The following is a 14,103-nucleotide window of genomic DNA, read 5'->3' on the forward strand; positions in this document are numbered from 1 at the left end:
GTGGCTTTGAGATTATGTTCTGAAAGCAAATGAAATGAGTTTATATATATATATATATATATATATATAAACAAATGGAAAAACACAGAAACATGAACGTTTATTGTACTTTTCGTTTAAAAAACAACAACAAATTGTTGACATTTAGATTATTAGAATAACATTGGTATGTTTTCACAATACGTTACTGGGATGACCCCGTTAAGTTGTTTATTCCTAATGACCAACAATAGATAACACATTTTGGTACTGAATTTGATTGATTGGTTGTATATATTTTGGAAGAAACATAAATGAGAATTTGTATTTGAATATTGTCAGATAAATATTTCATTTGTACACTGAATAGCTGTAAATTCGACTTATTAGCTTATTACACGCCAAATTCGGATTTACGATGTAAGTTTCAACCCTTGACTGTCAAACATAGTTATTTCGCGCATGCGCAGAGGGCAGAGCGATATTAAGATAAAAACGACAGAACCATATCCTGTAGACTGCCAAAATATTTTCTACAAAAGCTAATGTTTGTATTCACTGTTGAAATAGGAAAGGTTTGCGTAAATATCTGTAAACCAATGATGCAAGATTACTGAACAAAGTTTAGAGCAAAGATTTATATATTTCCGTTCGAAAATTAATGTTTTATGGCTTTAACCGTTACTAACGGTTTAAGAAAAATGAATAAAACATGATTTTTGAACTTAAATAAAAAATTCTGCGATCTAATTTTTTGTCAGCAATCTTATTTCACTGGTTTCCATCGATTTTCGCAAAAATTGGCTCGTTCCAAGACAGTAAATAAAAAAAGTTGTCAAAACGTTCAATCTTTGAGAGTGCAGCTTTAAGTCAGCAGCAGTATTTGTTCCCTTCTGGTCGATTAAAATCTTCATCGCATTTGAGATTTGCGTGTCAAATCCTTGTTATCGTCACATCTTTATAACTTGTATAAATAGTTTGCCTTATGTACGCATGGAGTCCTTCGGACTCCACACACTTAGACCAGTCCAGTTACGTTTATACCCCGACAATGGCACCAACCCCGCAATTCATTCCTTAAATATTGACACCTCAACTTCCATTCCTTAAATGAACTGCCTTTTGGCAATTGCGTTTATCAATCGATGAACGCAACATCTTCGGATATGTTCGGATCGTAATTCATCGCATAACAATATACATGATAATTATTGATCTTGTTATTGTTTGTACTGTGTCAACAGGTCCCGTAAAATATAAATCAACATTTAAGAAAGTGTTAATTTATTATATTTTAAATATATTGTTGCAATAAGTGATTCAATTTTACGTTTAAAAGTGATTTCAAGTGGTTGATCTTTTCCCGCGTTACTGTGACGTCATTTGAAGAAAATGTTTCCGGTAACAGTTGGGTCGTTCTATTTACAGAATTGGTAAGAAAGGACTACTGAAAGGTTTTCATTAATGAAATGAAGTATTTTTGCAACAATTCTTGAATGAAATAATGAACTATTGGTGTAAATATAAGGAATGAATTGCGGGCTTGATGTCATTATCGGGGATATGAACGCAATTGGGCTGGTCAAAGTACGCGTGTAGTTTTGGACTCCACACACGTTGACCAGCCCAATTGCGTTCATATCCCCGATAATGACATCAAGCCCGCAATTCAATCCTTAATTTGAGCGTCGCCACAGTTCTTATTACACCATTTTCGTTTATTCTGATTATTTTGGCTTACTACAGTTCTTGTTTTCGGAACACAAAAACATGTATCACAACACGAATGATAAACATGTTTACAACAATTTTATCGAAAGCATCAACATTGTACATATATTTTTGGCTAAGACACATAAATTAGTATATACGTCGTTTGGTTTGTGTATATATGTATGCAAGTATACAAGGTTCATACTTAGCAGTTAATAGCTTATGAAACATATGACAGTTACTGATAATATCTTGTTAAATCAATATCGTACATCGTGCTTCATCCGAATGGACAAAAAAAAAATTAATGTAAAAATAATACATAAGTTGTTAAAATAATTCAGAATGGTAGTGGAGGCAGTACAAATTTAGGATATACAAGATCATTTTACATTTCACGGGGTTAACGAGGTGAATTATATTGGCATCTTACCCTGAAACAAAATATATGTATTTTAAATGCCCGAAAAGGATATAAAATGACAACAAATTGTTTGGGTTTTTTTTCAAAAATAGGCGTCAAATCGTACGCTATCGAAACGTCATTTCAGAAATGACGTCTTCAAATTGTGTCCCAGCCCTGTACTCTCTTACGTATGATATTGAGAGTGGGCTTAAATTGTGTCCCAGCCCTGTACTCTCTTACGTATGATATTGAGAGTGGGCTTAAATTGTGTCCCAGCCCTGTACTCTCTTACGTATGATATTGATAGTGGGCTTAAATTGTGTCCCAGCCCTGTACTCTCTTACGTATGATATTGATAGTGGGCTTAAATTGTGTCCCAGCCTTGTACTCTCTTACGTATGATATTGAGAGTGGGCTTAAATTGTGTCCCAGCCTTGTACTCTCTTACGTATGATATTGATAGTGGGCTTAATTTTTAAAACAGTGAAGAATATCAAATTGATAACAGTGAACTATCAATTATATTTCCCTAAAAATATCTATAAACCACCGGAAAGCAAATAATAAAAATCTTGTTTTTTATGATAACGAGACATTTTCGAGCAATAATGGAAACACTTCTGAGGATGAGTTTAGCCAAACAAGAAGACCTAAAACAATACGGCATATAAAAACGGACTTATTGTGAAAAAATCAACTTATTTATATGTACAATCAAGCGATATGGATATTTTATATTTCATAGATTTGTATACGAAATAAATTTTACAAATATTGAAATATTGGATGAGAAGACAACAACATATATACTGTTCATTATAAATTCTATTACTTGTTCAGTTTTTACTCACTGGTAAATGCAAACAAACACAGAACATTTTCTAAAGCTATAACATTCATTAGAAGAATTGAAACCTGATACAAACTTTTTCTCAAAATTGCCAATAATTTTCCAACTTAAAATGTGAAGTAAAAATATATAAAATGTATGCATCTGCGGCGTGGAGACATTTTTTCTTTTGTCAGATGTTTAGTATGCTAGGCAGATGGTTTATCGGAAACAAGCAACAATAGCTTACAGGGAACTGCATACGCATGGAAGCGGATATATCTGTTCTCAGGCTCTTAGGCTCTCGGCCATCTGAGTGGCAGTCCCCGTCTTTGGCAAAGCGCTGCTGACAAATTAACAAATAACAACTAGGACGAAGTGTCTGTTCAGTGTCGGTCTAGGGATAATTCATTGATGAGGCTACAATTTCTTAGGATATTATTCAAGTTATTTTGATAGTAAATAAATCTCTATTATATGGAGGCAAGGTTGAAGCAGTGTGAGTCCTCTGACTATAGAGTTAATCATGTGATACAGATGTTATTCAATGGACTGTTTTTTCAATGTTAACCGGCAAGTGGCAAGAAACGTATGTTGCTATGGTGGAAATAGAATTTGTCTCCAGTTAAAAGCAATAATTAAAAATGGATTTTAATAAAGCTGTTAACGAACTAATATTACGAAGGCCGTTTGTGGTTGCAACATAAATGTGAGAATTTAACATGCGATCGACGCTTACGGCAATATGTGAAGTAAAGGGTACATTGTTCACGTTTTCACTACATCTAAAGATTTAAATGAGTCTACTGCTATACATTCAATATCAGTGGAGAATGAAATAAAGTATGAAGTGGGTTAAAATGAAGTTGATAAGTGTTGCTGTGTGTTTGTTGGATTTAATATGTTGGCATTCGTGTCTGGGACTTCGGGGACCTGTAGTGCGTCGTCTTGGTGACCGAATCATACCGCTGCAGCAAGCAGGCAAAATAAGGGGCGTACTAGTAGAGTTCCCCGACAACAGTTATGGGCTCAAGTCTATTGAGCGGTTTTCAGGGCTCCAGTTCGGGTCACTAAAAGGAGCAAAGGGCAGCATGCTCCATTACATGCCACCTTCGAGTGCTTTCCTTCCCAGCTGGGGAGACAAGGTACGGGAGTTTACAGACTTTTCCCATGTGTGTCCCCAGGCTAGTGACCTCTATTTAGCGTCTACCACGGCAGGCTTTAAAGCACGCTTTAAGCGTATCAATGAGCACTTGCAACGACAGAGCGAGGACTGTCTCTACTTAAATCTCTGGTCACCACTTCCAGGTGAGCGAAGTGTTTATGTCGTTTTGGTTAATTAAATATATGTGTCGAGGAAAATTTAAGTTTTAGGTCTTTGATCATGTGTCAAACCGTCTTTTAAAATGGGTATACAGTGATGAACATTTAATTGTAGTAAACAAAGACATATCACAATAATGAATTATTGTTATTAAAGGAAATCATATCGTTTGGTCGCATGTTGAGTCTTTTGGAAAAGAACGGTCTGCTCATTATTTGAAGTCGTTGCACATTATTTTTAAACTGTACAGTATACAAAATATGACACTTTTTTTTAGATTAAACATTACAAATTAATAATCTTTCTTCAATTATAACATGATATATGTTTGATTTCAAGTATATAGTACTGCCTTTGTTTGTCATACGGTCTGACTGAGTTATCCAGCAGACATCAAGTACATGTACATGTGAACATTTCTCTGGGGGAAACATTTTGGCGATCGTTCTATCTTCAAAACGTTCCATGAATTTTGAAAACATTTCCGTTGATATCTGTAGATGATAGTGTTTTCTACGTACAACTACTCTTGGTTTATCTGTTTAGGAAACAGTAGAAGTGCATTTCTGTAATTTTTAAAATCCATTTTGAGTATTTAAGACTTCAAAGATTGTGCAGGGCGTATCATGGAAACACATGATACAAAAATTGCTTGAACTATTTGTCCTATTCTGCCGTGAACAGTTCACCAATTCTTATTTATTTTGCAAGCTTAATCAATCTCGTGTCCCACAGAGTGCTCGGTAAACTAGGTATTTGAAATGATAATACGCGGATAAACATAGCTTACATTGTGCTAGATATCTTCGATTAAAATTACAGAAAATTCTCTCCACGAAACTAATGTTTTGTAGATTGTTAGGTTTTTCATGATATCGCTTGTTCAAGCAAATGGCTTATTTTCTTTCCCCGGTTGGATCGGAGGTCCTCAAAACTGCAATACAAATAAGAGAAATGTATCATACTTTTCAATGAACGAAAACATGTTTTGTTTACAGATTACACAAGTACAACATGTAATAATGTTACCGTTGCAATATGTATATATTATCATTTGTCATGAACACTATCGAACTATCTATAGCCAGTCGCCACAATTTGATATTATATAAGAAATATCAAGATGTGAAGTAGGTAAAATATGTCGTATAAAAAGGTCCAAGTATGTGGGACTGGATCTTTAAATTGTTTTATAAATACTTCATATCCTACATTCAAGCACTTAATTTCTTGAAAGATGAGGCTACTGATTTTATCAGTGACACGAGTAAATAATCTGTGAAGAATTTATCCGGCATAAAAACATAAAGCTTACTTATCTTTTCAGACAAAGATAAAACATAAGAGGAGAGAATCTTTTGAAAGTAAACATTTTATAAATAATGGCGTTCAATGATAACAATGACCGAGAATATGTGTCTGTTACAAGATGGTTTAAACACGTAATCAAGGTATCAAAGTTTGGAATAGGTTTTGCGACGGTCTTCTTTAACTAATGTTTTAATGTCAGTACATTAGCTTAATTGTGTACATCCGTGGTGTACATTTGGACACACAGTTTATTTGTACAAACAGGACAAGTTTATATTTATATTAAACATATCATGAACGAGTTTAATCTACTTTTCAACATTCAGGGCCTCAAGGTGGTTGAAAATCTTAATGTATTTGGTATTTGTTCATTGCAGTAAGGAGAAGGCTGTATAGGCAGTGTCAGGTTACGTGAGCATAGAAAAATCTTCTCCCATTTTCCGGGGGAAACCTTTATATTTCTTCCTCCTAATTCTTCTGGCAAATAAAACTGACAGATACAATAATTACAAGGACTTGGTTTATTTACATGTTTTCTGACACCACGCGGTTGAGTATATGATTTATTGCTTACAACGTGCTGCAAGGAAGCTGAGGAGAGGCAGCACTTGAGGGAGGAAAATCCTTCACATAATGCTTGTCAACATGCAAAGTGAATCGTTTAACAACACTTCAAACTAGACCGTGCGTCATGTGTTGAATAATCGAAAGAGAATATAAGCGAACATATTTACATTTACGTTATTGACAAAGAGACATTACAAATATAAGGACAACTGCATCAAAAGCAATGAAGTAAACGTCAACCACACTATTTTTCAAATGATAAAGCATTTATGATAAAAGGCCAAACATATATTCATCAACTGCTTTTATACACTCACCCCGCATAATAAAAAAACAACAACATTAATTGAGAGCAATTTGGGGATCCTATAAATGCCATAAATTGTCGTATCGAATTCATCTATGATAACGAATTAACGATCGTGTTCGGAGATGTCTAGGGAGATGCCTCGGGTTGGCTTTAACCGTTCATCTTACAGTCCGACACAGCCTATGTTCGTGTCAAAGTTAGACCCATTTGTTATACTCAATAAATAAAAAATCACAATAACTATGTTATTGTGCCTTTAAAGAGAAATAATACACTTATATGAATTTCAAAATCTGCGAAGCCTTTCATGTAAAGATGATTTTACTTTCTGACCTAAATGAGACATAGTTTGTGCATTTAAGTTCAGCGGAATAATGCACGGATGGCTATTTTTGAACTATGTGCTGAAATGTTAAGTGTGAAAAATGATGGTGGGTTTTTATGTCTCAAAATGAGCTCTTAACTGGGGAATAATTATCGGTGCTTTAGTTATTAATTTGAGCAAATTTATAGCGTTTTCCAGTGCGTGTTTATTTTAAAGAACCTAATTAAATTTATACACACTTAATGTTATTTATTGCCGTGTTATGATACAATTACCGTTTATGAGCGAACCACTTCAGTGAAATCGCTATTCCATTCATCATTGCTAGCATGAAGTTCTATCCTGTAGATTAATTCCTCGCAGTTGAACAAATGGAACACATTGTTAAGCATCATGAGGTAAGCACGCCCCTACAAGTATGTATGTATATATATGTATATACCGTCTACAAAAGATTAACTAAATAATATGACATAATCGCATGTTATGAAGAATAACATAACTGTTGTTTTCAACTGTAGTAGATAATTATTGTCTGACAGATAGAATATAATACACACTGTTGAAGCATAAATCATGTATATAAAGTAGGGTACCTGACCAATTCATACTACATGTACGTATCCATGTAGTCACATTGCTCTAACAAAGGGTGGGAGTGTTATGACATTTGATCGAAACATGCCTTTGTTCAAATGATGTATTATATAAAATAATAAAAGTATATTGTAAAGTGTGTTTTTGTTAAGATAAGAAAAATGGTTTGCAAACAGTTGGAATTCTGGTTAACTTTAATACGTAATGAGCTGATATACTGATCAATTGAAAATAATACGTTATTATTTCTTATAGCGTATACATTAATAATAATAAAAAAGTGATCCGTACATTTTATGATAGTAATCATGTATCAGCCCTATCAAATTGTATGGAGTAAACGCCAGAATATGATGTATATACGACTTGCATTGAAATGTTTGAATCATGTGTCATATTGACATAATCCAAACATACATTTTGTATATATTGGTATTCAAATATTGAAAAGGATCTTTGAAGAAACCTGATTTTTTTAAGGAGTGAATTGAAATTGAATGTTCCCAAATAGCTTACTTTGACTTACATGCTGAATGAAAATTATTCAAAGAAAAACATGAGATTCTGAAATTGGTTAATGGAAATACATATTTCTATCTGCTTTAAAATTCATTACTGTGAAAACTAGGTCCGAAAGTTGATCTCTTGATATTTATTGTGTGTAGAAACACTTTGGGCTTAAAACTGATTGGTTCACTATGTAATAACTTTATTTCTCGTACGTGCACTTGTTTGATGATCATCTCGCCTAGGTTAATTTACATATGTTTGTTGGCTATGTCATGGTACAAATGAACTGTACATAATTAAAATATATCAGTGAACTATGTATGATGCACGAGTAGCACTTCCACTGCAGGGCCTATACTTGAAATAGTTATTTGAGATCTAATAGCATTTCAAGTACACTTTGTTGCTTACACTCACCGTAAGAATATTCTGGCACATGCAAATATAACTGTTATGTATAATACTTACGCGGTAACACAACAAAACTAATAAGCACTTCTTAAAAAGGAAAAATACACATACGTCTAAAAGTGGTGGCACTGTTGCTTTAGTCATGCCGCTGTCGATAGTGGTGGCGCTGTCGAGTATGTTTGCGCCCAAAGTAAACATTCGAGTTTAACGCTTTCGGAATTAATACTAGATAGAGTTGGCTATGTTTACCATACATTGGTTTGCCCACCAGCTGCGGAAACACTTATCTGCGCGAACTACCATGACCAAAGTGAAAACTATTCCGAAAACAGTATGCTTGATGCCGTAAATTTTGCAATAAAACTACGTTTGTCATTACCTAAGTCATTGAAGCAACGTCTGATGTGTCGGAACGTTTGGGGTAGGGTAGGTAACTTTTCTTAGAGTACACTTCTTAAAGAGCCCCGCCTTCGATGTATTTCCGTAATTTGATAAGGTGACTAGTTTCCTCAAACACTCCGACAAACCTGTGTCCAAACTAAAGCTTTGACAGTGCTCCATCAGGCGGTGGTCTTGTGAAATGGTTTGTCAAAGTGTTTTCAAAAAGTAAACTCTCAATCAAAACCCTGGTAAAAGATTGAAGGCGGAACTCTTTAAAAGGCGTAAACTGAACTATGTTTCAATTAAAATGGCGAAGAAATATTCAAAGCAAAATGTTGCCTTCTGACGTGGCATTTATGACGCAATTTATCACGTGGTATACACACTTTGTATTTTATGTTAGAAAATTGTGTCTTAACATAACTCGCGAAAGGGAAAAAAAGTTGCCCGTATACTTTATTATTGTATCTACTTTTGTTTATTGGTACTCAATTTTAATCATGCACCTTCCTATTCGTATAAACGCCATAGTTGTCTTATGTCTAACTAATATGCTGTAATGTCTAACATACATGTTATGTTGTCTTATTGAAATGCTATTCTGTTTACTAGCATGTAAACTTGAATAACATGCATGTGATTATTTCTAACCGACATCTATTTATATCTAACCGACATCTGATTATATCTAACCGACATCTGATTATGTCTATGTGACATGTTATTATGTCAGACCGACATGTGATTATGTCAACCGACATGTGATTATGTCTAAGTTATTATGTCAGATCGACATGTTATTATGTCAAACCGACATGTGATTATGTCAACCGACATGTGATTATGTCAACCGACCGACATGTGATTATGTCAACCGACATGTGATTATGCAAACCGACATGTGAGTATGTCAACCGACATGTGATTTTGTCAACCGACATGTGAGTTTGTCAACCGACATGTGATTATGTCAACCGACATGTGATTATGTCAGACCGACAAGTTATTTTGTCTAAGTTAGTATGTCAGATCGACATGTTATTATGTAAAACTAACATGTATTTATGTCTAAATGACATGTTATTTTGTCAAACTGGCGTTTAATTATGACCAACCGACGTATTGTCAGATCACCTTGTTGACTTGTCTGATTGATACGTGAACTTGTCGATTTGACCAACATATTATGTCCAATTGACTTATCTTTTGTCGATTGGACAAAATACCATGTCGATTGACAAATAGTTCCATATTTTTTTTTTAAAATAATCATAAAATAATATTGCGTGCAAATAATACTTATCGACAGACATCATACACGTTCAGATAATTGACGGACATCTTGTATAACTTGTTGAAAGTCCAGTTTATATGGTTTGACCAACGGCTTCAAATTATGTTTCTAGACGCTAAACTATGAACACTTTAGGAATCAAGACTGTTCACGTTACAACACAGTATGTATTTATTATACAAACTTACACATCACACTATCTTTACTGTTAATTTATAAAAGGCTACACATGTTAATTGATAATGACTATTTATGAATATTATTAATCTTAAGGTTTGGCAGAAAAATGCACGGCTTTTTAAGGACAGCTGGAGACGGGGTCGTAACTTGCCCATATATGTCATCCCTTTCACGAATGTTCACAAAGTCACAAATGTTCACAAAGTCACGAATGTTCACAAAGTCACAAATGTTCGCAAAGTACACAACCGATCACAAACGTATTGAAACTTAGAATCACCGTCCACAGCGGACCCTGGTAATCAGCGGTACCGGACTGCGTAAGGCGGTTTCCTAATTATGTAAAATGTTTTGGCACATCAAAGCCGCCCTTCTTCATCCGATCCTGGTGAGCAGCGGCACGGTAATAGGTAAAGTGGTTTTCAGAATTGTTGTGATTGGAGCCCCGTCCCCATCTTCCGAAACGTTGCAAGTCTCCGTATGGCGGTTTGGCGCTGGCCTGAGCCCTTGTTGACACGAGTAGACTCAAGCCGTACGACGCGAGTGGAAATGTGTCATGGCCCCAGTAACCCTGAAAATAAACGACAAAACAACCAGATTTGGTCCAACAAATAATGAATCAATTACTATCATCTGATACACTTAATTACCTGGTCTGTAGCTATGACTTTATGATATTGCTAATGATAACCCATAAGACTTACAGGCTCGAGAGTAAAGGACTAGTCTATGGTATTAACTTTCTAGCTTTGGTATATAACCGCAGGGATATATAACTAACGCTAGGGGCTTTGGGCGGGTGGGTCGACTTATGAAGGAGGAATAAAACGCGTTACCGTTTGAGAAAATTTTAGAAAGGAAAAGGAAGTTACGTCATTATTCCTTTCGGTACATTATGCGTAGGTCACACACAACTGATAGTTGACGTGTGGTTTATTTCAATCAGTTTTACTGCATGACTTAATGTATCTAATAATAAACGTTTAAAATATTTTATTTTCTCAAACGATTGTCAAATCAGACGGTGAGATGTGTGTTTCTTTGGCTTAATATATAAAAGGTGTTGTAAGTTGAGTGTTATCAACAGAAACTCTCACAGACGAGACTCACAATGAGGTATTATTACATAATAATGACATAATGAGTTATTATGAGTAACATTTAATCGACTTTCATACTAAAAAAATAACGTAGTTTGCACAAAAACCAACCACGGTCTAATTTATTCAAGAAACCTACTAACATCGATTATTTCGACTTTTCAATTATAACTTTATATCTTTTATATTGTAGATGTGTCGAAGCACAACTAATGAAGAACCTGACTCCATCAAGGAGTTAGTTTCAACGCCTACACACTATGTAAAATAATACAAAACTATGATTCGTAACGTGTCCATTAAAATTTGAATATTGACGAACATGAATGTGCTATTTGAATTGAAGACATTAAAACAAAGATTATTAAATCTCTGTCCCGTTGCGAGTCCTTTGACTATGATAATAATATAAAGGACTTTTGCGTTGAAACTGACATTCTTTTTATAGTATGTACTTATTCATAATACTTTTTACATATCATAATCGTGTTTACCCAATTTTAGGTCTAAGAGAGCTATTGTCCCTCTATTTCAAAACGGATGATAATCTGACCATGCAAACTACAGAATCATCATTAAAGTCAATGCCATTTTGAAGATTTTTTTCGGATTTAAAGAAATAGAATAAACAATAGGTGTGACTTGAATGAAAAGTCCACTGACTAGCAGTTTTGTTTTCATTATACAGCTGATGCCATCATAGCTGCTTCACGCTATAATTCAATATGTTTTAAAGAACAAGACAAAGCGTCGGTGTAAATTTATTGATTATCAACGAGCATTTGATACCGTTAATAAATTAATCCAAACACGTATCATCTGTAAATGACTGACATGATGAAATGTATTTATAACAATATTCGGTTTTGTGTTAAACCCAATTTTTCGATGTAACAGTTAGACTTAAAGGGAAGCAATTGCTATAAAAGAAAATTGTCAAAAGCATACATTAAATTGTAATCAATGTATACGTCGCATTAAATTTTACTATTGATGGCTTACGACACATGCATCCTTCACAGTGTTTGCGCATTTTTTCAATTCGAAATTAATTGGGCTTGCCTACTACGTAAATTCCAGCAAGTTTAAAAATAGGGTTGGTATATTTATAATTAACTCAACACGTGACTTTCACATACTTACATACACACTTTATGACTTCCCAGAAGCAAGCGGAAACCTGCTGCGAAACAACGTAGACACAGACCTCGACCGATCAACATCGGTGATAAAATACATCGATGGCAACTTTTGAAAGAGGTTGACTCATCTGAAAATGATAGCGAGTTGCTAAAACGCATTTTGACAGTTTAGTGTGTGGAACAATCACATAACTTGCAATGTGTTCGGAAAAACATTCAGCGCTTTTTTAAACTGGGAAACCAAGACAACGACATGATAGTTTATCCTTTAATCATGTAATACGATATATAATCGGCCTTATACTAGCTCGTATTTTTTAATTCTAGACCAGTTTTGAAGATATACTGTATTTGCCAATTTTGCTACCATCTGTGGAGTCTAGTCCCTTTCACAAGTGGAAACACTATCAATTTGTATTTATCCTATTTATTTATGTCATTTTTGAAAATATTGATTTCCAATCATTATATTCCGGTAGCGAGGCTTTCCCCGTCCCATCCTCAACACTAGATATTCCGGTAGCGAGGCTTTCCCCGTCCCATCCCCAACACTAGAAATTCCGGTAACGAGGCTTTCCCCGTCCCATCCCCAACACTAGAAATTCCGGTAACGAGGCTTTCCCCGTCCCATCCCCAACACTAGAAATTCCGGTAACGAGGCTTTCCCCGTCCCATCCCCAACACTAGAAATTCCGGAAGCGAGGCTTTCCCCGTCCCATCCCCAACACTACAAATTCCGGAAGCGAGACTTTCCCCGTCCCATCCCCTACACTACAAATTCCGGTAGCGAGGCTTTCCCCGTCCCATCCTCAACACTAGATATTCCGGTAGCGAGGCTTTCCCTGTCCCATCCTCAACACTAGATATTCCGGTAGCGAGGCTTTCCCCGTCCCATCCTCAACACTAGATATTCCGGTAGCGAGGCTTTCCCCGTCCCATCCTCAACACTAGATATTCCGGTAGCGAGGCTTTCCCCGTCCCATCCCCAACACTAGATATTCCTGTAGCGAGGCTTTCCCCGTCCCATCCCCAACACTAGATATTCCGGTAGCGAGGCTTTCCCCGTCCCATCCCCAACACTAGATATTCCGGTAGCGAGGCTTTCCCCGTCCCATCCCCAACACTAGATATTCCGGTAGCGAGGCTTTCCCCGTCCCATCCTCAACACTAGAAATTCCGGTAGCGAGGCTTTCCCCGTCCCATCCTCAACACTGGATATTCCGGTAGCGAGGCTTTCCCCGTCCCATCCTCAACACTGGATATTCCGGTAGCGAGGCTTTCCCCGTCCCATCCTCAACACTGGATATTCCGGTAGCGAGGCTTTCCCCGTCCCATCCTCAACACTAGAAATTCCGGTAGCGAGGCTTTCCCCGTCCCATCCTCAACACTAGAAATTCCGGTAGCGAGGCTTTCCCCGTCCCATCCTCAACACTAGAAATTCCGGTAGCGAGGCTTTCTCCGTCCCATCCTCAACACTAGAAATTCCGGTAGCGAGGCTTTCCCCGTCCCATCCCCAACACTAGAAATTCCGGAAGCGAGGCTTTCCCCGTCCCATCCCCAACACTAGAAATTCCGGAAGCGAGGCTTTCCCCGTCCCATCCCCTACACTACAAATTCCGGTAGCGAGGCTTTCCCCGTCCCATCCTCAACACTAGATATTCCGGTAGCGAGGCTTTCCCCGTCCCATCCTCAACACTAGATATTCCGGTAGCGAGGCTTTCCCC

General features: G+C 36.3%; 1 protein-coding gene across 2 annotated transcripts in view; it reads left to right on the forward strand.

Annotated features, from left to right (window-relative positions):
* LOC128219781 (neuroligin-4, X-linked-like) overlaps positions 1-14,103 on the forward strand; it is a 403,742-nt gene that overhangs the window by 110,050 nt on the left and 279,589 nt on the right. The window contains exon 1 of one of the 2 annotated variants that reach the window (XM_052927777.1): positions 3,267-4,235. The exons of the other annotated variant lie outside the window; for it this stretch is intronic. Coding sequence (XP_052783737.1) covers positions 3,773-4,235 — 463 coding nt within the window. The 5' untranslated portion in view covers positions 3,267-3,772. Of the gene's footprint in view, positions 1-3,266; positions 4,236-14,103 lie in introns of those variants that run through there. 2 annotated transcript variants of the gene reach the window in all.

Source organism: Mya arenaria, chromosome 15, assembly GCF_026914265.1.
Source record: "Mya arenaria isolate MELC-2E11 chromosome 15, ASM2691426v1".
Taxonomy (NCBI): domain Eukaryota; kingdom Metazoa; phylum Mollusca; class Bivalvia; order Myida; family Myidae; genus Mya; species Mya arenaria.